This window comes from Pseudorca crassidens, chromosome 12 (genome assembly GCF_039906515.1).
Source record: "Pseudorca crassidens isolate mPseCra1 chromosome 12, mPseCra1.hap1, whole genome shotgun sequence".
NCBI classification, from domain to species: Eukaryota; Metazoa; Chordata; class Mammalia; order Artiodactyla; family Delphinidae; genus Pseudorca; species Pseudorca crassidens.
The window spans coordinates 19,657,770-19,685,029 of record NC_090307.1 but is presented as its reverse complement, the minus strand read 5'-3'; the positions used below and the strand labels follow the sequence as shown (position 1 = coordinate 19,685,029).

The window sequence follows — 27,260 nt, the reverse complement described above, 5'->3', positions numbered from 1 at the left end:
TCAAGTACTTTGATTAAACAACCCTATTTGCATTCCAGAATTGTCTTCCTTTCCGAAATGCAAACGTTCCTTGTGCTGTCTTAGTTTGCTAAACTATTTATTACAGGATAAATATTCTAACATTGTAAAGTATTCATCCAAATGTTACAGTTTGTCCAAAACATCATAATTATAAACTGTTACACGAGGGCAAACCAGCTACTTGAGGACATTCTAGCCCTGTGATTTTGGCTAAAGTAAAACACTCAGCATCACCCACCGTACAACACAGATGTAGCTGTATATTATTATTATTAGATTCAGTTAAGGTTGGGCTTATTTAATTTTCATGATTTCTTCATAGGACCTTCATTAAGATCACCAATTCAGCCAAACTCACAGTGTTATAAATTAAATTCTTGGGAAATATGTAAAAAATTACTCAAGGTTTCTCAGGCAAATATCCTGAATGTTGAAATGTGATGCTTTTGAAGTGATGTTTCTGAAATAGCCTCAATTCAAGGAGACTCATAAAAAAAAGTAAGACTGAGCAGAGTGGAGGAAAATCAGGGAATTCATGTAATAAATATAAAAATGTACTGGGCAACATTTACTAGAAGTTAAAGTCTGTATTCTTATCTACTCCAACTCAGTTTCAAAGATGCCAGTTTTCTATTGGTTTGTTTTACTATTAAAAAATATTGCTTGGTTTATCTAAATTCTAAGGCATGCAAAACGAAATTTATGTGCGAACCTTTTGTGTGTATTTGGAGGGGCAGCTACTTAAAGGAACACTGCATGAAACTTTTAATAACTTTTGTTCTATTATTGCTCTTCCCTAAATTTGGCCAAGCCGTGTGCCGTGCCCGCTGCACTGGGAACGTGGGGTCTTAACCACTGGACTGCCGGGGAAGTCCCAAGAATGTCTTTTCTTAATTGTGCACTATACCTGTCCTAGGGCAGTCATAGGTTTTTATAACTCTAAAGGGGACTTGGGTGGCCAAAGATAAACACTTCACTGACTCCAATACATAAAAATGCTGTAATTACAGGGATTCGCTATATTATTACTAGCAGTAGGTAGACTTTGTGATTTTTTCCATTATTTCTCTTCATAGCCTCACATGTTTCCCCTTTCTAAGCCATACATTTACGAGAAAAAAAAAGTGACAGATAATGATTCGAGTGCAGTATTTGTAAAGAGGTAAATCAGTAACTACAATACACAGCATATTAAACGTGTAAGGGAAGAAATGAACATTATTGAGTACATCCTAAGATCTTAGGAGTTGCAAAGAACACTTTCACTTAATGTTATTTATTTTCATATTATCTTCTTTAATTCTCACCCTAACCCTGTCAGGAAGAAATCCCTTTAATTCTCCAGAGGCCTACCTGTTCCATTCTCTGTACAAGGTTCTCCAGTTCTGTGATTTGATTATGTCTTTCTTCAAGCTTTTCAGCAATTTGATTCAGATTTTCAACATGTTGCTTCAATTTCTGTTCTTTTTCAAGTGTGTTAACCTTTTGTCAGAAAAACAGTTATCAGACTATCGTTTTCATTAAACCTATACAGCTATTATCTCCCTCTAAAATTTTCTGAGTCGCCAAAAAAATGTAATAATTCACACTTGTTTAGAATTACTTCCTTGAATTCAGTCTTTCTTCAAAATAAACCTGATGGACTACAGCAACACTAAATCAATGGAGAATTAATAACATATAAATATTATTTCTAGAATGTTGACATTTGCTACCATAAAGCATACTCTGTGAACTGGTATAAGAAAGAGAGACAAAAATTTAAGAAAAGCAAAACTTTTGACTTTTTCTCAACAAAACTTATCTAGAACAAAAATAAAATCTTATACGTTCAAATAAAAAGTGTTTTCTTTTTAACCAGAAAGTGTCATAAAAGCAGAATAATTATCCCCGCTGTGTCAGGGGGTTATCTCCTAGGCGTATAGCAGGAGTTATACTAAAAGACATAGGAGAGAAGTCTTCAGCGGCAGCCCATAGGCCACACTTGGGAGTGTTTCAACTGACTTGTAACTGACATGCGCACCCACATCTGCTTGTGTGTTTAATAGAACTCAAGATTTTACGGTTAGAAAAAAAAAGTGTCTGACTTCCCTTGAATATACCAGGTGGGCATTCCTGCCCAGACACTCCCTTTGCTGGGACATGGGCACTCCCGTCCACACACACCTGCTCACTCTTTCACGTAGGTACTTTACCTGCACCCTGCGTGCCTAGGCATTTGTGACCATCATCACCCCAACCTGAAGCTTGAGGGCGTGTCGCCTATGCAGTGGATTCCCACTGTGCTTCCCTGGGGACCCTCCTAGGGCCTGAGCTGGCAGAGACCCAGGAGCCCTACCCGTGCCTGAACGAGCTTCCCTGTTTTGAGTTTTGGCAAACACACACATACACACGTTTCCCTCTTCCAGTCCTAGAATACATTCTCCAGATAAAGTTTTACTGGCCCTAGGACACATATTTCAGATTCAAAAACAAACAAAGTGTAGGTGGTGTCTATGATATAGAGACACCCATATACACACACATATATATTTGTATGATTTTATATTTTAATTTATATATTAAATATAAAATATATAATTTTATATGATATATATATATGTACATACACATACATGTTTTTGTTCGTTTACTCTGAAGAATGTATTCCAGGACCAAAAAAATTTTGAAAACATTTATGTAGCCCAACTTTTTCATTTTAGAGTCAAGTCAGAGTGATTCAAACTGGGTCACCTAGTTAGTCAAAGGCAGAACCAGAAGAGAAGCCACTGGCCAGTGTCATGAGGCCAGCCCTGATTTCTAGGCTGGGTGGAAGGGCTCTGGGCAAGGGAGGCATAATATCCGGGTACCAGGCTAAACAGGGGTGGGGGGAGATCAGGGCAGAAGACGGGCAGCCTGCCCTTCCAAGGTCTTGCCAAGTCACGTGGCCATTGCTTGTTTCACATCTAACTCCTCCCCAGAAGAGAGACTTGAACAGCTTGGAGCTTAGTCCACCAGTATGCAAGCTGCTAGCTCGGTACCTGGAGTAAGTGTCTACTGTCCTCATGCTTCTTTCTAACTTCTTTAGACTGTGTTTGATAGTTTTCAAATAATCTCTGGGCCACATTTCTCAGAGCCACTGCTCCTGCTTCTCTGGAGGCTTCGAGCTAGAAACAAAAGGTCACTGTGCATGTTTTGACTTTTACAATAAAAAGGGTTAAAGACAGAACTGTTTGATGGGCAACCAGAAACACAGAGGCTGTAACCGTACCATTTGCACCTTCATAGACAATGGATAAGAGGAAAGATGCTGTTATCTGGTAAGAAGAAAACATAAAATGAGGACCCCCTATTTATTGGGGCTGTCATGCAGGTGATTTGCACTGGCCAGGCCAAAGCGAGCTCTATGAACGTCAGTGCCCTGCATATATAGACCACACCCCTGCAAAGTGTTCCCCAGTGCCGCATCAGCATATACACGTATTTGCAAGCGTTTTCGTATCATTGGCCACAACAGTACTAAAAGACATATTTCCTGAAATAGGAGGAGGACAAGATTGAAGTATTAGGGGCAATATCGACAATGTGTCACGAATCTTTCAAAGATTTAACCTAAAGAAATAATCAAGGATGGCTGCAAAGATCTACCTACTAAATCACTGTAGGACTGTATATAAAATAAGCCAGAAAAGGAAACTATAAGGCACCCAACAATAGATTAGCTAAACAAAACAATGAGACATTTGACTGAGTGCTCTAATTAATACGCCATTTTTAATACCTAATTATTACATATATAAAGACTTCTAAATTTTACTGTAGTAAAAACACTTAACATGAGACCTGCCCCATTAACAGATTTTTAAGTGTACAGTACGGTATTAAATATAGGCACAATACTGTACAGTGAATCTCTAGAACTTATTCCTCTTGTACAACTGAAACTCTGCCCGTTGAACTTTTGTAAAATTATTTTAATAATAAAAATCGCCTTCAGAATAAAACAGTGAGATTTAATTGATCAACTGTAAAAGTGCTCCTCTAAGTATGTGAGCACATGTGTGGATTTATGGATGTGTGTGGATGTCTATCTAATTTCACAGATCCACAAATCTGTCCTACTGGCACAAAGTACAAAATCAGAAATTTCTCCTACTGCTCATACCTTGATTTTCAACACTTCATTCTCTTTGTTCATTTCTAAGAGCTGTAGGTCTTTTCCTTTTATCCTTTCCATGAGCAGATCCAAACTGCAACAAGAGGGGTCCATTTCAGAGTCAAGGCCATTTTGAACGTGCCGACAGTGCTGAAAAGAACAAACAAGAAAATCATTCACCTGACTTTTCCTTTTCTCTACTAACTCTGATAACAATAATTATCTCTCAGTATTACATATTTCAAGGAAGATTCAGATCAACACAAATACATCTTTTGAATCTCAAATATCAATGGGAAGTTCCAGATGAAACGCAGCTGGCCTCTCTATTTGCTCAAATTTGAATAGATTCTTATATTAAAAGGAAGGTAGAAGTACATCTTTCATGCCTTTTATATTCCCTACAGTTTAAAATATACTATTAAGACCTTTTAAGGAGATAAATGATATCCACAAAGCCAGTTGTTTGTTTTTTTTAATCTAACTTGTCTGCTGACCTTCTGTGGTTTGAGATGGCCGAGGCAGACATACTGGCAACACAATTCATCTGCATTCCCAGGAAGCTATTCCTATTAAGGTGTCCAACAACCTCCCCATTTTTATAGCCAAAGGTCGATAACTAGCCCTCAATTTACTTAACCCACGGACGCCACTTGACACAGCGGTCCCTCTTCACTTTCTAAAACCCATTTTTTTCCTTGTCTTCAGTAGCTCCATTCTCTCCTGTTTATCCCCCTAATTCACTAGCCTCACTTCTCAGCCTCCTGTGATGGATTCTTCTTCTTCCCAACATCTAAATATCATAAATCTCAGGACTAGATGCTTAGCTTTTCTCTCCTTTCTATCCACACTGATATGTTCGGTGATCTCCTCCAGTTTCAGAACTTTAAATACCATCCTTACTCCCAAAATCTCTACCCTATAGCCTGGACCTTCTATACCAGACTTCTACCCTCAACTCTAGAATCAGATATCCAACTTCCATCAGAAACCTCCACTCTGATAGGCAACTCAACATAGTCAGAACTGAATGTTTGATCTTTCCTATCATTCACAAACATTCATCTTTTTTTCAGTTTCAGAGCACTTAAGAAAATAATTGGAGTGAGTTGTGCTAGTTTAGGAGCTGAGGATGATAAAGAAGACTCTGTTTATACATCTTACGCTATGTTCTAGTGTTCTCTGTGGCCATCCTGCAGAGTGGATAACACTGACATTGATGAGGTGCATGTGGCTCAGGTGAGGTCTAAGCTGGCATAATCCAGACAAGGCTAAGTGCACATCATTTGACCTTAAGAATAAAAGGCTGGTCACAGGGGAGGGGGTGCATTTAAGCTTATTGACTGATCACGCAGCGTAATGGCTTCAACTGGGTGTCCATTGGTGTGGCCCAGGTGAACCTGTATGTATCCCAGCTGAGCCAATATCTTCCCATACAATTTAGATAAGTAAGCCAAGTTTAAAATATTCAAGTAAGACCTGGCCATTCCAATCTGATCCTACTAATGACATCTGTAGTTAAATATGCATATGCCCATTAACATCTTTAGACACCAACAAAATATTTAATACTCATCATTCAAAGAATAATTTAATAATATCAAAAAGTTATTTAAAGGAAGTCTATATGGCTTTACGTTCATTTACTGAAGGAATAAAAGTGGTACATTTTGATGAATTCATTACCTTTGCATCTTGTTTGTGATTTGTACTATTATGTCTTACTTCATCTTTAAATATTTGATTTCGGATCTTTTCCAGAGTAGTTCGAATCTAAAAGAAAAGAAAAAAATTTTTTTCAAAGGCATTTAACACCAAATACTTTTTTTTTTCTATACCAGTTACAGGGTACCAAATTTATCTAGGAAGTATTACATCTGTGTCAATCTCAGATTTAAATGACTGCCATTGACCTAACTTGCATTTAGGCTAATATTGTTTAGATTGCAGAAAATGAGCATTTGGTCTTTACAACTGTTTCTTAGGCAAACCTAAAATATAACGCAAATGAATATTATACCACAAAATAATTACAATTTAGTAATTAGTATTTAATACTAGTTAGTTCTGTTTTTTTCTATATAGTAATTTAGTACTAATTTGCTATTTGGTAATTACTATAAAACAATTACTATTTGGTAATCACTACAAAATAATTACTATCCAATAATTACTGCAAAATAATTACTCTCTAGTAATTACTAGAGAATAACTACTATTTAATAATTACTAGAGAATAATTACTCAGAGGAGATCATACAAATTTATGCATGAAATACAAGCCCCGTGTCTTGGTGACCTATGGAATTGCAAGACACTCAAAGATAAATTAATCGCTCTAAGTCACAAACTAGCTATGTCCAAATTTTTCCATCTGTTCTAAAAAGTAGTTCATGAGAATATATACCTTTGTCAGACATTATCATTGGATTCTCATAAGATTTCACATTTTTAATGAAGTAACATGCCAACATGTACAAGTCATTGGCGATAGTGGCTCTGAACTGCTTGAGAAGGAACAAGGTAAGGAGAGACAGAAATTCAGCAGGCATCATAAATATCTACTTGGCAACAAAGTATCAATACTTATGAAAGAACTGAGAAATGATGTAAAACAGTAGGACGCAGTGGTGAATAGTGTGGGACAAATTAAGTGCTGATAGGTGTTCTGAACCCTCCTGGTCCTTTATTCAGTTTTAGTCCAAGTGTAGGAACAGAGGTTCATACCCTCAAGAGAAATGACAACGCATGTGTTTAAATTTCAGCTATCAAGGTTGTCCTTTGCCAAGCTAGGTTTGTTCTTCCTCACATGTTCTAGGGAGGGAGAAACAAAGCCCACTAATTCATATCAGACTTTATTGTAAAAAATCATACCATGGTAACATGATTTCCAGTGCCCACATACCTTTTTCACATATTCAGTTTCTTCAATAATGTGAGCTGATGTGGACTCATACGAGGCAGAATTATCTTCTATCTTCCCCTTCAGGGGAACTGTCGTGGTCACTGTTACTGCTGTCATTGTGAAGCCCAGCCCAAATCAGTTGGACAAAACTAACCTCCTTGATGTTATAATTATGTGGTTTGTAAACTGAAAGGAGTTCTGTATTAGCACTGTAATCAAATATAGTAAAAAATATTATAAATTATGGAAATCTGTATATATCCAAAATTCAGGAATTAATTTAATATTAAAACGACACCAGTTGAAACAGTCATTGATTAGAAACTTAAAAATTAAACTGAGAATGAAAAATGGGAAAATTTTCTTTTCATTCAGTATCAATTAGACTATAAAACCTCGAGAGTAGAGACTATGCCTTATTCATATTCATATTCTAGCACACTGTAAGTGCTTAATAAATGTCTGTGGGGCTAATAATATAACAAAATCATATATATATATATATAAAACTTATATACATGTATGTATATCACTTTATACTTTACAGAGACCTCTAATGTACTGCATGTTATTTAACTCTCAGTAGCCTGTAAAGGCCATTTACTCAAGAACTATTTGTAATAGTAAAAGATTTGGAAAAGCCCAAATGCCCACAAAAAGAGGACTGACTGAATGAACTACCTACTTCTATAGAGTTTTCTCTAGGATATATTTATTCAGTGAAAAAGCATGGTGCAGAAAAGGATACATATAATTTCTCTAAGAAGAGAGAGTAGGATAGAAGGGGAAAATCTGTAATTTTGACACTGAAAAATGTAATTATTTTACCTAATTATAAAATAAAACTAAGTTAAAAAGAAAAAATAAAATCCTCAAAAATAAAAAACTAATAAAACAAATGAATATATCTGCATACAAACTTGGTGGCATATCCTCATGAATTACTTGAAGTGACTTTAAAACATGCACCAGGGACTATTTTTCCCAGATGTGATATGTCCTAAGAACAAAAAGAATCCCCAAACAATCTTAAACCGTATTCACTAATAATACTTCAGTGGAAATATTGGTATTGCTATTTTGAAACTATTATATGTGTGTGCAAACATTCACATGACTCACTCACATAAATGCATGATGTAGAATAAAGTCAAGAAGTCATGGTCTTAATGTCTTAAGAACCAAGATTTTTAGCATAAGAGAAGAAGAAATCCAAATCAGAACCAAAAATGTTACGTAAAAACCTTACAATCCAAACTGGAACCATGAGTAGAAAATAATGATTTATTTTCCTTTAAAAATGTATATTCCAAGTCTATCCACTGAAAATTTAGAAACAGAAGCAATTAACACTCCCAGTGCCCAGACTATGGTCTCAGTACATTATTTTCTACTAAAATGCAACCAGGGCTTCTTGAGTGATTTAGATCTGGAGCAAGAAGTATATAAGGTGAGCCTGAGATATCTTGTCATACCAGAAAGCAAAATAGTAACCAAATACTACTTGAATAAGACACAGAAACCAACCTGAAGAGGAATGACTGTGATGGATTAAAACATATCAAAACTTTTTTAATTCCTGAAATTATGTTGACAAGAGAAAAACCGCCACCAACGACAACAATCCTCAAACTCAATGAAGACGGGCCATGATTATACTAAAAATTAGCCCAGAAAAAGGGGTGAGGGGGACACCAACAAGCATTGGTCTTGCCTTTATGATATGAATTTACCATGTATTTTTTGGTAACCAAACAGTTGATTAGGAAAATTTTGCTACAGAATTTCTGCTAATAAACCCAAAAGGACTGATAGAATTAGAAAACCTACATTTTGCAACCCCTTGTGAAGTAATGGATCTAAGCCACAGTCATCAACCAGCTCTAAAAACATTAGGTGAGAGCTTGATGAAGAATGCATCAACTCGAGGGACCCCACTAATCAACCTTAACAGAAAACTAAAAAAGAGACAACCAGACGCTCTGCTCTCTAGATGTGGTACAAGCACAAGTAGAAAGCATCACCTATGAAGTATGCAGCCCCTCTATCTACTGACGGTAAACATCTGAGAAAGAGGAAACTGTTCAATGACTCTACAAAGGTGAAGGTTGCAAACAGCCAAATCCAGATTATGTAAAATTTTACAGGGCAAATAATTATTCTTTCCACAAATTAATTATAGGAAGAAAGATGGGGAGAAGAGAAGAGAAGTTGCCAGAAATTATGAGACTTAAGAAACATATGACCAAATGCAATATATGAATTTTCTTTGGCTCCTGATTCAAATAAACCAGCTATAGAAAGACATTTTTGAAACAAGTAGGGGAATTTTACCACTGACTGGATAACGGATGATGTTAAAGAATTATTGCAATTTTGCAAAGCATTACTTGTAATTATTGTAATTTTAGGTGTGATAGTGGAATTGATATTCCTTAGAAAGATCTTCTCTGTTGGTTATACATACTGAAATATTTGCAGGTGAGATAATATTACATTTGAAATGTTAAAGAGAGTATTTTACTCTAGTATTTAAAGAGAGGAAAAAATGGGGTGAGGTAAAAATGAAAGAAGTTTGATAAAATGCACGGAATTGTAGAAGCTGGGTGAGGGCACATGGGATCCCTACAGTGCTCTACTATTTTGTTTCTCTTTGAAATTTTCATAATAAATAGTAAAGGACTAAAAAAATAAGATAAAATAAAAGTCCTGTAAGGTAGGATTATTAATCTCATTTTACTGATAAGGAAGCCAAGAATCTAGTAGGTGCTATTCATTTACCCAAGATCACAGTAAAACTAACAGAGCTGAAACTCAAACCTTTGTCTTTTGGACACCAAGATCAAAAGTGTTTCTATCACATTAAGGTCAGATTCCCTAGTGGGAAAAAAATTAAAATTTAGCAATGACCTATGCTGTTAAAACACACAAAGAATTTTCATATTTGCTAGCATCACTTTGAAACTAAATAGCTTCTGGGGATGACTCAAAGTCCTGCATTTATCCTTTAATCTTCAATGAAATTGACAGAGTATGCCAAGAATTTTCCATTTTTTGTTAAATCCTCTTAGACAGCCACCGTGGCTTCTATTTGTTTCAGGGGAACTTGATTTGGCCGTAGCAGCTCTGCATGTCTGTTTTTTGCAGGATGTGAGCGGAACTACTTCTGTTACTTGGTCCTCTGAAGTCTCTTCCGGGATTAAGTTCTTAGTCCAAAACAACATTTAAATGCTGGAAGTAAAAGAAATGCCCACAGAGACAAGAAATGATGTGTTTGGAAATGAGAGAGGGGTGGTCAGGCTGGAGTGGTGGTCATCAAACCACGGCGGGGAGCTCAGTCTGGCTTCCAGCCCGTTAGGACAGCTTATGAATGGTTCTTACATCTTTTAATGGTTCAAAAAAAAAAAAAAAAATCAAAAGAAGAATAACATTTCGGGACACATGAAAATTATATGAAGTTCAAATTTAGTGTTCACAGATGAAGTTTTACTCTAAAATAACCATGGCCGTGCACTTACATATTGTTTATGCTGCTTTTGCACTGTAACAGCTCAGTTGAGTAGATTCAACACAGAAAATACATGGCAAACAATGTCTAAAATATTTTCTATCTAACAGGTCCTTTACAGAAAAAGTTTGCCCTCCCCTGGGGTAGAGTATGGCAGCAGGTGGGAGCAAAAGCAGGGGGAAAATAGAGGCAAGCAAAGCAATTGACTTGGTCTGAGTTGTTTTCTTGTTCTTCAATTCAATCGCCCTTGATCTATAGTCGCATTTGTTTGACTCACCGTCTCTTTTCTTTTTAGTGTGTTATATAATTGTGTACATTACCGAATGATAAGGGGCATTTCATCACAGGAATTAATCACTCTTTAGAATGGATCCCACTGCATTCTCAGTCTTTCATAATTTGAAAATTGCATCAGGCCTCACATTATACATCCTAAAATATATTCTCTTATGTGACTTTTATTCTTAATATCAAAAAATTCTGCTCCACAAATGAACCTATTTATGGAACAGAAATAGACTCACAGACATAGAAAACAAACTTATGGTTAGGGGATAGTGGTAAGAGTAGGGGGGGCTAAATTAGGAGTTTGGGATTAACATATACACACTACTGTATATAAAATAGATAAACAACAAGGACCTACTGTATAGCCCAGGGGGGAACTACACTCAACATCTTGCAATAACCTATATCTTGCAAGGAACTACACTCAATATCTTGCAATAACCTTTTCTTTTCAGAAAAGAATCTGAAAAAGAATATCTATATGTATAACTGAATCACTTTTCTGTACACTTGAAACTAACACAACATTGTAAATTAACTATACTTCAATTAAAAAAAAAATTCTGCTCCTTAACCAATGTTATTTCTCAAAACATCCTCCCTCCTCCCCTCACTGGTTGGGCCAACTTAAACAAGTTACATAAAACCTGAGCCCCGACTTACATATCTGTAAAATAGGGGTGATAACACCTAGGGTTGTAAAAAATGAAGAGTTTTTTAAATCCCTGGTTGCAGAAGGCACTCAATGGACAGTAATTCTTAAAATTCTTGCTCCGATTATTTTATATTATGAATAACCACAGAAAATAAGCAGTCCGTAACAGAGAGGGTAGATCATGCCTATCTGGTTGCAAAGTTTATATGCAACTCTATTTATAGGAAATCAAATCCCATTTCTCTTTTGGTTCAGGAAACTTTCACGATCACAGTCCTTCATTTGTATAAAGAAACCAAAGGGGAACTTAAGCCAGGAAAGTCCAAATTGCCATATGGCGTTACCGTCCGGGGGAAAATCTATCTTAACGTTTATTTCTGCCAGAAGTAGTTTAAGCAGATAAAATTTTCAAAATAAAACACAATCAGTTAATTAAAGTGAGAAAAGAATTTTATTTGTTTTATGCTAGAGTGGATTGAAGACAGCTTACAAGTGGCATCAAGCCAAGAGGTTTTATTTCCTAGATCAGGCCTTTTCAAACAGGGCTCCCCAGGGAAGGGGAGGCACTGCCCAGACAGGGCTTTGCCGTCTGGACTTGAACCAAAGCAGCTCTGCTTTGTTCTGTCACACACTGAATTTTTCCATGAGACTTTCTGTGAACAAAGAATGTTCTACAGCTAAAAGGTCTGGAGGCAGACTGCCTAGTTTCATGGCCTGACTCTGCCACTCAGTAGCTGTGTGACCTTAAGCAATTCCTTAACTTCTCTGTGCCTCAGTTTCTTTATCGGTAAAATTCAGATAATATTATTATTAATAATAATAATATAAATAATAAACATGTGGTTGTGAGTTAACATTTGTCAAGCACTTATAATAGTGCTTAGCACATAATAAATGATTAGTACATGTTTGTCAAATAAGTAAATAAAACATAAAGCCATTATCCACAATTACTGCTGACAAGCAGTCTGACTGGTATAAAAAAGTCCGGTAATACTTTAAACAGTCTGCAGATCGAGCTGGGCTGTAAAGGAAAATCCATTTGGGGGTATTTTAAGACTAGCAAATCCATAGTATTGATTCTTTCTTGATAATGCGTCAATAATTTGTCAACATCCCCAGCTGATTATACTAACATCCAACGAATAGTTCACCATTTACAAAGCAATTCATACACATTATTGTGAATTATTATCCATGTGGTAAACCAGCACAGCACTGGGCACCCAGGATTATGTAACCAAACCTGCTTTTCTGATTAATGACCTAAGCATGGCTCAACCATTATACAATAAACACAAAGAAGGCGCCTGTTGTGGGTTGAATTTTGTCCCCCCTTCCATTCATATGTTGAAGCCCTAACCCCCAGTACCTCAGAATGTGACCTTATATAGAAACAGGGTTGTTGCAGACGTAATTAGTTAAGATGAGGTTACACTGGAGTATGGTGGACCCTAATCCAATATGACTGATGTCTTCATAAATAGGGAAAATTTGCACACAAGGAAAACTCCATGTAAAGTTGAAGGCAGAGATCAAGGTGATGATTCTACACACCAAGGAATGCCAGATATTTCCAGGAAACCACCAGAAGGTGAAGGAGAGCCTGGAACAAATTCTTCCTTATAGTTTTCAGAAGGAACCAACCCTGCCGACACCTTGATCTTGAACTTTCAGCCTCCTGAACTGTGAGACAAGAAAGTACTACGTTTAAGCCATTCAGTTTGTGGTACTTATAGTCTAGAGATTTTAACAAAGGAGTTCCCTTCCTTTATTTAACCCTTGATTCATTCATTCATGTATTAAACATTTATTGAATACAGCTGTGTTAGGAGCTGTGGCTACAGAAATGAGTCAGAGACCCCGCTTTCACGGGACTTTCAGTACAGGGGGGAAACAGACATGAAACAAAACAATAAATATATAGGGAACATAATCAGAGGTGGTGTCATGAAGAAAAGCGGAGGCAGGGTAACAGAATGAAAAGCGGCGCTGTTTTGGATGGGTGCTGAGAGAAGGCCGATCTGAAGAGGTGGCATTTAAGCAAAAGACGTGAATGAAGGAGGTGAAGCCGTGTGGCCATCTGGGAGAAGAGGATTCCAGGCAAAGGGCAGAGCAAGAGCTGAGGCTGGAACTTGCTTGAAGTCATGTTCTAAGAACAAGGTATGCAGTGTGGTCTACCTTTTTTTTTTTTTTCTTTTAATGGGCAGGAATTTTTCTTTTAATAAACCGAACTTGTTAAGACTTTCAATTTACCTAAGGAGATTTCTCCTTGGCCACTTAAAACAGGTCTAGCCCTGGCTGGTAAGGCTCCCTCAGGGTTGAAGGAAAGACAGGGACAGCAAAGTCTGGGATGCTGTCAGGTGCCACAGGGCACATGCAACTGAGTCCAGGTCCATGGAAGGAGTAGCAAAGGGCAGCTGACCACAGGGCAGCTGACCGCACGGCAGCATTCTCAACTCACTTCTGTGGGTACTGATTGAAAAGCACCGTGGTGGACGCCTGGCTTGAATCTCCCTCCCAGGTATGTAGGGTCACCATCTGCAGGAGTCTTTTCAGGAAAGATCCCTTACTTCTCCTTCACTCCCTGGGGCTGGAGCACAGGAACAACTCCTAGACTCAGCCAATTGAGCGCTCCCTCCCGGAAAGGCCAGCAAAGGATTGTCCCTCAGGCTTGATAAGCTGGAGGCAGTGAAAATCCCGTCATTATTCTGGGCAGGAAGGAGTCTGGCACAGAGAGTGCGTTGTGTCCAGCAGCAGGGACACCAGTGTGGTATCTAGTGACCAGTGGCAATGCCAGAAGAAGTCTATCCCCCTCTTGTTACAGGTTGATCTTTGCTGAGATACCGGGACTGGATTCTCCCATTTCCATACCTAGTTTTCCCATCGACTCTGGAAGATGAATTTACTTCCAGTAAATTCCTTTCCTACTTAGGTTAGCCAGAGTCAGTGACTCTGCTTAGTGACCAAGAGCCCTGTTTTCGCACAGTTTCTGAGTTTTCACCTCCTCAGTTCTGAGCTAACAATATTGACAATTGTCTCATCATTCTTGGTCACTATGATAGAGAGCTTTGATATTAGAAACTGAAAGAGTAATTTACAATGAAAGTGCTACAAGGGTAATTAGGTTATGTGATGGGGGAGAAAAGCTAATATATCTCCAGACACTTGAAGAGACTGGTCATGTACTGAATGCTGAATAGCACACCTGTTCTGCAGCGACATTACACGGCACAATGGTGACATCCAGTGTCAGCTGGCTAAATCTCAGGTGACTGTGCAGTTTACCTGAAAATGATGTACAGTATATCAAAAGACATGCATGTTAACACGGAGCCCAAGTAACTGCAATGCTGTTTGCAAGAAATAATCTAAGATTTTTAAAGTAGAATTAATTTTTATTCATTTCTAAATGCTACTCATTTATATATACAAATATATTTATATCATAGCCAGTGCTATAGCAAGCTCTTAGATATGAAATGAAAGCTGTTTAGTTTGGGGGGAAAAAACGATTGAAATCCTAGTACAAACACAATGTAAAATATATACTATTGACAAAGCACTGTGCCATTTACCAAAAATTATTTTCCATATATTGTCAGAATTAATCATCCCAACACACTGTGCTATAATTATTACCTATATATCTATATCTGTCTATATGTAGGTATAAGGCAACCAAGTCACAGAAAAGGGACATGTTTTTCAAGATCATAAGTTAATCTTATCACCTGAACCCAGATAGACTGACCCCCAAATCCAAGTGTCTTTGTAATGAGAAAATCTATCTTCATAGTTCACTGGTATAATTTGAAACTTTGAAAAACAGCTGAAGGTTTCGCCCAATGACCAGTATAGCAGCTCAACTGCAGAGTGGTGCAAATCACATGAATCCCTTCCCATCTGGGGAAGAGTGAGGGGACCGGGATCCGATGACAGCCCACCTCATGCAGGCTGGGGTATGCTGCCTTTAATAATCCTCATGAACACCTGAGGCGGTTAAGTGTTATTGTCCCCATTTTACAGATGAGAGAATGAGCTCCCCAAGGTCAAGCAAAGACAGCTCGTTAATGATGGTCATGGACCCCAACCCACAGGGCTTGGGATCTTTCCAAATTTCCACTTTGTCTCCTGCTGCATTCTGCATGGACTTCCAAGCCTAGTTTCTTGGGTCCAAGCTCATTTAGTAACGGGGGTTTTCCAAAGTAAGTGACTAAGTAACAGTCAAGTGACTCCTGCCATGAGCCCCCAGGTGCGTCCTTCAGGAGCCTAAGCAGATGTTGTCGCAATAGATTTATTCCACAAACAGAGGCAGTGTGACTCCATGGCTTAAAGATGAGGGCTTCGGACTCGGTACTGCCCACAAGACTATTTTACTTCCCCACTAGCTGAGCAGCCTTGGAAAAGTTTTTTTTTTCAATTCCTTTATCACCATTTATTGAAATTATTAATTTTTACATATTGAATTAAATTTTTTCTTTATCAAAAATCAACTGTTTTTTTGGGTAAATTTCTGGATTCTCTTCTAATCTATTTTGGTATATGTCTGTTCTTTTTTTCCATCTTTTTTTATATTTAATGTTTATTTTATATTGGAGTATAGTTGATTTCCAATGTTGTGTTAGTTTCAGATGTACAGCAAAGTGATTCAGTTATGCATATAGATCTATCCTTTTTCAGATTCTTTTCCCATACAGGTTCTGACAGAGTATTGAGTAGCATTCCTTGTGCTGTACAGTAGGTCCTTGTTGATTATCTATTTTATATATAGTAGTGTGTATCTGTTAATCCCAAACTTCTCCTTGGAAAAGTTTTTTTTTTTTTTTTTTTTTTTTGCGGTACGCGGGCCTCTCACTGTTGTGGCCACTCCCGTTGCGGAGCACAGGCTCCGGACGCGCAGGCTCAGCGGCCATGGCTCACGGGCCCAGCCGCTCCGCGGCATGTGGGATCTTCCCGGACTGGGGCACGAACCCGTGTCCCCTGCATCGGCAGGCGGACTCTCAACCACTGCGCCACCAGGGAAGCCCCTTGGAAAAGTTTTTAAACTCCCTTAGGCTTTAGTTTTCTCAACTGAAAAATCCAGATGAAAATGTTAACTTCCTTATAGAGTTATATGACAACTAAATGGGATACAGCATCAAAAGTGCTTATGGCGTATCTGACCATAATACAAATTCAGAGAATATTAAGTAATTATCTTTATGTTCACAACTTATTGTAGACATTTACTTACAGGGCATCATTTGAAAGTGTCAACACCTAAGCCCAGTTGTCCCCCCTCTTCTCATCCCCCCATCCCCATCAGTCAATTACTCCTCTTGCTTTGACCTTCTCAGTTAACAATCAACTTAAAAGCCACTTATGACTCGTCAGTGAAAAAAACATGAGAAGCAGTTGTCACTGACATATATCTCAGTCATTTGTAACATTTATAAGGAAGGTGCCCTTTTGGAAAATTTTTGTGGCTTTATTAAATATTTTAAGAGCAAAAGGCTCAGGCATTTACAAAATATCTGTAGCTTCCTAAGCTGGTCTTGGGATAGCTGAGCTTCAACATCATCTACGTCACTTTAAAAATCATCCAGCGAAGGAGGGAAAAACAGATGATACAACGTGTGGGTGAGGATGGAGAGTAGCCGAAACTCCTGTATGTTGCTGGTGGGAAAGCAAATGTGCAGCCACGCAGGACGGCAGCACGTAAGCAGTTTCCTATAAAATTAAGCACAGACGGTACAACCCAGCGACCTCTCTCCTAGGGGATTTTTATGTTCCATAAAACACAAATGTTTATAATTGCCAAACACTGGAAAAAATTCAAATATTCATCAACAGGTGAATCCTACTCATCAACACAAAAGAATGACCTACTGATACCCACAGCGATATAGATGAATCTCAAATGCCTTATGCTGACTGAAAACAGCCAAATCCAAAAGGATGCATATTCCATACTCCCATTTATATGACATTCTAGAAAATCTGAAACTATAGGGCCAGAAAACTGAACTGGGGATTAAGAGTGGGGGAGGGATTGACTACAAAGGAGACACTGGGGAATATTTTGGGGGGTTGGAGAGTGGTGATGGAACTGTTCTCAATCTTGATGGTGATGTAGGTTCCATGATTGTAACCATTCGTCAAAACTTACAGAACTCTACACTAAAAAAGATGGATTTATACGCTTTTATTTTTTAAACCGTAATTCAACAGTACCCTAGAAAATGCAAAGTGCAATGGTGATTTCAAAATCCAAGGAACTTCACTGATTATACCAGAACTAACTGGAAGGCACAATTAGCTGAATTTGTTTTCCTTAATTCAAATTGTTAACCCCTCCAGAAGTGTAAATGACAAAAAAAAAAAAAAAATAGTGACAGAATCGGAATTGTTAAAAAGCAAGGAACTGATTTGCTGACAGGTAGTTAGTGCCGTTGCCCCTAGAAGAATAGTCCATGAAGTATGACATTCAATATTGTGACAAAAACAAGGGAAATCTTAAACATCTTAAGAAAGTTAATCATGATTATTATTTACTAATGTGGAAAAGTAGGAGGAAATATATAAAAATATATAAGACGTATTCAAGGATATTTGCAACAAGAAGATTTAAATCTAATTCATGAACCTAGAACTCCTTATTTCATCTACCCATTCCTTTTCTGATCATCGTCTAGATGCATGTTTTCATTCTTCACAGTAGAGCATAAACACATAGACCATTGAGGCAGTGACTACAAAGTCTATTAAGGCTGACCACCCCCTGAAGCAGCCCGGACCCTGTGCTTCACTGCCCCCTCTGCCCATCCTCCTATATCAGGAAGAGGTTAGACTGATCCCAGTGCGGCATCCTACCAAAGTCCAGGGGCTAATAGAAAGATACAAGGCTGAGAAGCAGCTCCTGGCTCTGGGCGAAACCAAGTTCCTTATACCAGATCACGTGACCATTAGTGATGCGTGAGTGAACTCACCAAAATAACTAGAAGAAGTTTACAGCTCAATGCTTGAGTGAGCCTTCTTGCTGTTGGTGAACAGACACAACAGGGGGAGCGTGTCCACTCCAATTTCCAAAAGGTGAGAAGGATGAAGATGGATTCCTGTAATTGACATTTGACTCTCAAGAGACAATTGGAATGACATTGTCAGTGTAAGACTAGAAAAATACATTTGTTATAGAAATTTTTAAATTCTTACCAAGTTGAGAGAGAGAGAGAGAGAGAGAGAGAGAGAGAGAGACGTTGCCAACAGAGACTTAATTCATCTAACCACAGATCAGCAAAACATTAGTGTTATGAGCCATGAGTTCAGCAAGTTGTTTTGATATTACCAGCAGACAAACTGAGCTCCAAATGAGCACATCCAGCTTCAGAAAACTATACTATTTAACCTAGGCTATCTTATTTTCAAACTTTAGGAGCATAAAATTAAAATCCTTGCATTCCAAGTTGTCCATAAAAAAGACCTTCAAGTTATCTGAATGCTCTGTTTTTCCCCATAGGATCTTGCAATTTTAGCAGTAACTTACAGGCATTCAGAGACATAGTGTCTTCTCTTTAGTTTCACAGAATCTGCCAACATTTTACAGAAGTTTCCACTCAACTGGAGAAATCTATGTTAGAGCATAAGTTGTCAAACGTAACCCACTAAAAATGCATTTGTCTTAAGAGTTAGCACAAAGCAGGGTGAATGGGGCTAATTAAGAAAACAGCTCTGACTGAACTGCTGTTCAAGGTCCCGGCTTCCTAAGAGACATATAACCAAAAGCCAATGTTTTTGTAGTGTTAGAGAGTTCTTATTTCATTTGTTCTGTAGACTACTCATAGAAGAAACACCACCACGTAATAGGAACCTGGAATAATTTATTACTTTGGTCTAGCTCCTCTAAAGGTCCTGGAGGAACAAGGAGTGGCATTTCTTCTGTTTTAGATTTTAAGAGCTCAAACTAGTGCCTGATTTGGTAAATCAACAAACAGCTGTATCAGGTTCATCCTTTAGCACAGTCATAGAAACTACAGAATAATAAAACGAAAAGCATGTCAATCCAGATGCACTCCCTTCTACTTTTTGGCTTAAGGCTCTAGATGACTCATGCTTTATGTTAAGTGTGCCACTAAAATATGTTATTAAGAAGTGCTCATATCTTTAAGAGTAGTTCAGTTGTCACTGTTGGACCAAACACTCATCAAAATCCCCCAAATTTAAATGCATATCATTTGTGAAGAAAACGTAGCAAAGGAGACATAGGCTCTCTACGGAAGTTAACGTCAAGAGTTAAACGTCTTTCCATACAGATGGGCAAGAAACACATGAAGAGATGCTCAACTTTACTAATTATTAGAGAAATGCAAATCAAAACTACAATGAGGTATCACCTCACACCGGTCAGAGTGGCCATTATCAAAAAATCTACAAACAATAAATGCTGGAGAGAGAAGGGAACCCTCATGCATTGTTGGTGGGAATGTAAGTTGATACAGCCACTATGGAGAACAGTATGGAGATCCCTTAAAAAACTAAAAATAGAACCACCATATGACCCAGCAACCTCACTACTGGGCATATACCCAGAGAAAACCATAATTCAAAAAGAGTCATGTACCACAATGTTCATTGCAGCACTATTTACAATAGCCGGGACATGGAAGCAACCTAAATGTCCATCAACAGAGGAATGGATAAAGATGTGGTAGATATATACAATGGAATATTACTCAGCCATAGAAAGGAATGAAATTGGGTCATTTGTAGAGACATGGATGGACTTAGAGACTGTCATACAAAGTGAAGTAAGTCAGAAAGAGAAAAACAAAAATTGTATATTAACGCATAGATGTGGAATCTGAAAAAATTGGTATAGACGATCTCATTTACAAAGCAGAAATAGAGACACAGTATGGATACCAAGGGGAAGGGGGGTGGTGGGATGAACTGGGAGATTGGGATTGACATATATACACTATTGATACTATGTATAAAATAGGTAACTAATGAGAACCTACTGTATAGCACAGGGAACTCTACTCAATGCTCTGTGATGACCTAAATGAGAATGAAACCCAAAAAAGAGGGGATACATGTATATGTATAGCTGATTCACTTTGCTGTACAGTAGAAAGTAACACAATATTGTAAAGCAACTATACTCCAATAAAAAAAATTAAAAATTAAAAAAATAAAATAAAATTGAAGGCAGACCTCTCAAAGAAACAATGGAGGTCAGGAGATAGTGACATTACATGTGCTGAAGGGAAAAAAATGTCAACTAAGAATTTTATATCCAACAAAATTATCTATCAAAAATAAAGTCAAGGGCTTCCCTGGTGGCGCAGTGGTTGAAAGTCCGCCTGCCGATGCAGGGGACACGGGCTCGTGCCCCGGTCTGGGAAGATCCCACATGCCGCGGAGTGGCTGGGTCCGTGAGCCATGGCCACTGAGCCTGCGCATCCGGAGCCTGTGCTCCGCAATGGGAGAGGCCAGTGAAAGGCCCGCGTACCGCAAAAAAAATAAAAAATAAAAAAATAAAATAAAATAAAGGCAAAATAAATTCTCACATTTAAAAAAAAAAAAAAGAGTTAAACGTCTTCTAAGTCCAACCTAGAATATGAAATGACCGATGCTTCCTGCCACTGGCACAGGATTTACGATTTACTACTTTCATGGAGTCTCACAGAAAGATCACAGTTATGACATTTGGTAAATATCAGCAATCCATATCAGGAATATATTTTTCATAAATATAAATACAAGTTTGGCTCCTATCAGTTATTTTCAGATTATGCTACCATGGAAGCTGGACCAAAATATCTGTCTTACCCCTTCAATGTGATTGCAGAAATGCCCATCACCTGGTAAGCAAAATGTGGCATAGCCATCCAATGGGATGAACATTAGTTAGCAATAAAAAGGAACCACTAGTGACACATGCCACAACCTGAATGCACCTTGGAAACATTATTCTAGGTGAAAGAAGTCAGATGTTAAACACTGTATATTGTATGATCTCATTGTATGAAGTGTCCAGAAAAGTCAAATCTAAAGAAACAGAAAGTAGATGAGTGCTTGCCTGGGGCTGGGGGTGAGAATGGTGAGTGACTGAAAACAGGCCCTTGAGATTTGGGAAGGATGGGGATGATGAAAATATTCTAAAATTGGATTGTGATAATGGTTGTACAATTCCATAAATTTACTAAAAATCACTGAATTGGACACCTGGATGTATTTTATGGTATGTAAATTATACCTCCAATAGAGCTGTTTTTAAAAATAGCAAAATGAAAAAAAAAAAAAAAAGCAAGAATGCCTTACATAAAGTCACTCTTTTCCTCTGAGGTTAAAAATAATTATAGTCATGTTTTTCTAATTTACAGGAAAAAAATAAGTTGATGAATAGGATTCTCTCGATTTGAATTTTTCACCCCCTAAATGATTGCATCTGCTACTACAAGTTTAGTTTTCATTGAATTTGCATGAAATTGATATTTAGCTATTTCAGGTTTAAGATCTCAATATTTCATAATATTAAACCCAGAACACAGGATCCCTAAATTCTTTCCCAACCTAAGCAGAAGAGAAAACTGACTTGAATAACATATAAGTTCCTTTACAATTTTTTAATCTATTTCAATCAGTGTAAAAGAGTCTGTGATTTGAAACTAATCTAGTTTCTAGTTTCGGTCACTGTCAAAAAGTGATGGATGGTGATTGCTGTGATTCCTAATCTATGGCCTCGGGGTGTCCCGGAGGAGTCCAAAGTTGTGTAAATTCCATGAGGACAGGAATGTGTCTTATTTACACAAAGCTGTATCCCCCTGGGTCTCCTAGAAAGAACGTAGTGCCCTACACAATAGATATTCGTTCAGTGAATATATGACTAGGCCCGAAAATCCACAGGCGCACCAAATATTTTCTAAAACCGAGTGTACACACACACACATACACATACGTGCGCACACACACACACACACATACACACACATACACACATACGCGCACGCACACACACACACATACACACACATACACACACACATTACACACACACACACACACACACACACACATACCGTGCTTTTGGTTTCCAAATTCAGTGGGTGGCTGTTTTCACACTTAGTGAAATGTAAATTTACTTAAACATGCTATTAAATTGATAGCAACGTGTTGCCATTTTGAAATGCTTTTCTGTCGATAAATGGCCTTTTAATTTTGGTGTAAATGCCTCGCAGAGTCAAAGCCACTACTTTAAATGACATTCGCTTCAGAAACCTTCCGTTGTTCCCTTTTACAGCCATTATTCTAAACAAATAAATGTACACCTCACTTTTCAGTTTTGGCCAAATCTAGCTTAGATCTTCCGGCTTTGTCCAGATTTGGGGATTACAACTCAAGCCCACTGTCCAGCACATTATAAATCAATACGCTAACAAATAACATGCCTGTCATTAATTCTCAGAATCAGAAAGGTGAATAATACAACTGAAATAGTGTCTGTCTTTATTTCAAAAATCTCTTTTTAGTTAGTGCAGGTTTAGTTGCTACATTTATTTAGCAAATCACAAAGGTAAAAACCTTGGGAAGTTTGCCTAGGTCACAGGAAGTGTAAGCCATTTTCATTCTTTCTGTAAGTGGTTGAGAAGCCTCTGCTTAGGTGCACATTCCTCTGTGTCAGGGCCCTTCACTCTCAAATTATCAGTGTAGGGCGAGAGCGAGGGGGGAGAGCCCAGCAGGAAGAAACAACAGCACCGATTGTGTGTGCTAGGGTACCTGAAACTCCAGCTCAGATCATATTTCTGAAAAGCCAGACTTCTGCAGAACTGAATATTTAATAGCATTAGGTTAAAAAGACATTATCTTTTCCCAATTGCAAATGAGAAGTAATTCCCTTTTGGACACTTCATCTAGTCTATATATACCAAGAAGTAAAAAAGGTTTTGATTCTTAAATCAAACAACTATAGTGAAAATGGTAAACAGACACAGCTTCAGCTACATTTGGAGCTAACGGCTTCTTCTGCTCATATATATATATATATACACACACACACACACATATATATGTATATATATGTGTGTATATATATATGTATATATAAATTTATTTTCCCTTTCGAAGAAGGTTGAAAAGTTACAGCCATGTCATCATCCAGTTTTGCACTGTCCTGTACTGTTCTTTCCGTAAGATGACACTGCCCCTTTGCAAAATTGCCTGGGGCTGAGTAACTTTCAGCTCTAAAATCCCATGACAGTAGAAAACTGTCAGCCAATAGGCTGTTCTCTTTTCGCTACACCTACAGCTACAGAAGCCAGCACGAATGAATGAAGGGTAAGACAACCACCTTCACTCGTTCATTTGTTTATGCTCTTAAAAATTTCGGGCACAGTAAGCCGTCAAAGTTGCCACGCAGGGGTTCACAGGTGACAGCAAGTTCTCCAGAGGGCTTTCTCCACCGCCTGTGAATCGCAGGGACCCCTGACCAAGGGACTGCGTAACACCAATCTAAATAAATAATCAGGTGTGCACAGGGCTATGGAGGGGGTAAGCTTTCAAGGGGAAGGCAACTCTGTTCCTGGAGGAGCACAAACTTCTCGCCCAGGGAATCCGAGCCCAGAAAAGAGGTTTACAGGGAGAATATGCTCCTTACCAAGGATCCGTTTTCAGGAAAATGCCCTTGGTACACTGGGCGGCGCTCGAGGGGGGGACGGGCAGCTCCAAGGGCACCTGGACACCCACTCACCTGGGGGGCGGGAGGGTTGACCTGCCCGCAGATCGCAGGGGCTCGCCTACCTTGGAGGGCGCTCAGCGAGCGCAGGGTCCAGGCGCTGCTCTTCCGCTCTGCTTGGACCTCGGGCCGGGTCGGCCAGACCGGGCTTGGTGGCTCCGCCCCGCAGGGCGCGCCCAGGGCAGAGTCCGGCGCCCCAGCGGCTCCGGGGAGGAGCCTGGGCCCCCGCGGCGCCCGGACGCGCACGCCCGGCCCCGGGCTGCCTTCTCTGCATCCCAACACCCGAGTTCCCAGCACTGCACACCCCTCAGTAACTGAGTTATGTAAAGGGGAATAGTTGCTGCTGCTTTTTCAAAAAGGTTCTGTTTGCACTCCAGGTTCATAAATTTTTGCTTTTGTTGTTGATAATAAGCCTTTTTATTTTGGAGTAATTTTAGATTTCCAAAAACTTGCAGAGATAGTACAGAGTTGCTTAAACCCGCTCTGCCGGTGTCCCCTAATATTCACATCTTACATCACCATGGTACAGTTGTCAAAAATAAGAAATGAACACTGATCCGTTACTATTGCCTAAACTAGACTTCGCGTAGATTTCACTAGTTTTCCTCTAAGATCTTTCTGTTCCAGGATCACGTTCAGGACCCAACGCTCCATTTAGTGTTATGTCTCTTTAATCTCCTCTTGTCTGTGACAGTTTCTTGGTCTTCCCTTGTTTTTCTTAACTTTGAGTGTTTTGAAAAATTCTGCTAAGCTATTTTGTGGATATCTATCATTTGGTTTTTTCTGATGTTTTCCTCATGATTAGGCTGTGGTTATGGGTTTGGGGGAGGAAGACCACACAGGTAAAATGTCCTTCTCGTTATCACATCCTCTCAGGGGCTACACGATAGCAACAGGACTTGTTACTGGTGATGTTGACCTAAATCGCTTAAAGTAGTGTCTGCCCAGCAGTTGCTATTTCTCTTTCCATACTTTTTTCTTTGGATGAGTGTCACCAAATTCAGCCCACACTCCAGAGAGGAGGGTTGGGGAAATGCAACTCCACCTCCTGGAGCAGGGAGTATCTACTTTATTGTTTGGAATTATTCTGTAAGGTAGATGTGTTCCTTCCCTCTTAAATATTTATCTATTCAATCATTTATTTATAGCAGTGTGGACTCATACGTATTTAGTTTATAATTTGAGCTATAATTCAATACTACATTATTTATTTTGTTGCTCAAATTTTTACAGCTTTGGCTGGAACTCTTTCAGGTTGGCTCCTGTATCCCTTTGAAAGTTCATAAACTTTTAGACCTGAGGAGACAAGAAAACTCACTAATGATTTGCTCTACCCCCTCCCATGTAACAGATTTGGAGAACTGCAGCCCAAATCCCCCCCAATCCGAGGGTTTTTCAGTGTCTTCCTGGGAGCCCTACAATTACTGATTCCCACTTCAGTAATAGGAAGTAAAAAAAAAATTTTTTTTTCCCCAACAGATAAACTTGTGCATCGGGACCCAATTAGGGAAGTGAAAGTTGATAGTTCTTAGGTAAGTTTTGGTTAACTAATCCTTGTGGTTCTATTAAATAGATATATGTGTATGTAGAGATAAATCATGTTCCAAAGATAGTCATGGATGTTTATTACTACTTTAAACATCAAAGAAATCCAGCTGTTGAGGGTCCTTTGTTATGTTGCTTTGGCTGACTCATGTTTGCATTTGCAAGTTGGTCCCATAAACATCACATTTCCTCCTTCTGAGCTTGCGTCTGGCTCAGCATTTGAGGCTGTCCTGCTTTTGGAGAGCCTCTCACCTCTCTTCCTGTCCTTAACTCTCCTTGGAGAACAAAATCTACTCCATTGGTCCAAGTTTTGCCTGCTAAACACAGGATGGATGGCCCAGTGCCTGGCATCACAGAGCTAAGTGATTTTCTGTCTTTCATGTATTTTTGACAAAGTTACTAGAAACAATAATTGTTAAGGGAAAATATTTTGTATTGAAGGCCCACTATATCCCAGAAGAAATTGACAAAATTGGAGGAGAAGGTGAGATTTTTGTGCACTTTTCTGGGAGGAGACTTCAACTGAAAGTACCAATTCTAATCAGTATGAAACAGTGACTATTTCATAGTTCTGTAAATGTACTATTCCCTGGGTAATTTTAATAAATCTTGTGTGGAGGGCAACGGGGAGCCACTCATTAACAAGAATGTGGAATTAGAAAATATTGGCAACCTACATAATGCAGCTCAGGAGGATCTATAAACCACCCATAAATATAAAATGCCAGTGGTGTGTCTTAGAGGTTGGAAATTGGGAAAGAAGGGATAGATGTTTACGGATTTCTTTTATGGCTATAGCAGTTGGTTGCTATTTTGATGACAGAATATGTACAAATCATTTTAAATAGCCAAATATTCTGAAGCTTCTTTTCTTCACACCTTACCTGAGATTATTTGTTTTTCTTTTTTGGGGAGAGGGGGAGGGGTGTCAACTGGCTTCACTTTAAATTTATTATCATTAACTTCAAATGGGCCTTAATGCTGCCCAGTGATCATATGATACAGCCCCAGACCTGTTTCTCTCCTATTCCCCTACATGACTGTTTCAAGTTTCCTCCTCTCCTTCCAGATTTCCAGCAACAACTCCTCTCCAGCAAGCTCAGCTGATGACCTTGTTCTCTGCGTACCTGTTAAGATCAATGAATCTGAAGATAAACTTTATCTGCTCTAACCCATTTGGAGTTCATTCCTCCAACTCCAAAATTCTAAGTTTCTTTCCAGATTTGTTTTTCTCCATCACACTAGTTACCATCTGCACATTAGTTAACGAGAGAGAGAGAGAGAGAGAGAGAAATTTGTCTTTTTCACTTTCGTACCTCCATTGCCTGAAGCTGCTCCAGACACATGGTAGTTGCACAGTAACTGTGGAATGAATGAGGGCAATGAGTGGTACTTTACTGACGATGATCGAAGAACCCTTGGGGCTTGATGAGGGTGCCGTGGACAGGGGGAGAAAGCTGAGCAGAAGACAGTATGGCCTCCACACCC

The 27,260-nt window shown here is 38.7% G+C and overlaps 1 protein-coding gene across 10 annotated transcripts in view; it reads right to left on the bottom strand.

Annotated features, from left to right (window-relative positions):
* The window catches only part of CCDC68 (coiled-coil domain containing 68), a 52,497-nt gene extending 28,071 nt beyond the window's left edge, over positions 1 to 24,426 (bottom strand). Inside the window, exons 1-7 of one of the 10 annotated variants that reach the window (XM_067699029.1) lie at positions 24,293 to 24,403; positions 18,484 to 18,609; positions 7,062 to 7,270; positions 5,843 to 5,929; positions 4,166 to 4,306; positions 3,042 to 3,167; positions 1,375 to 1,503 (exon numbers count right to left, since the gene is read on the bottom strand). In XM_067699029.1, the coding sequence (XP_067555130.1) occupies positions 1,375 to 1,503; positions 3,042 to 3,167; positions 4,166 to 4,306; positions 5,843 to 5,929; positions 7,062 to 7,178 (600 nt within the window). In that variant the 5' untranslated portion in view covers positions 7,179 to 7,270; positions 18,484 to 18,609; positions 24,293 to 24,403. Of the gene's footprint in view, positions 1 to 1,374; positions 1,504 to 3,041; positions 3,168 to 4,165; positions 4,307 to 5,842; positions 5,930 to 7,061; positions 7,271 to 14,720; positions 14,801 to 18,483; positions 18,629 to 24,242 lie in introns of all 10 variants that reach the window. The other 9 variants (XM_067699027.1, XM_067699031.1, XM_067699028.1 and 6 more) reach the window with 9 other exon arrangements.
* Positions 24,427 to 27,260: the final 2,834 nt, after the last annotated feature.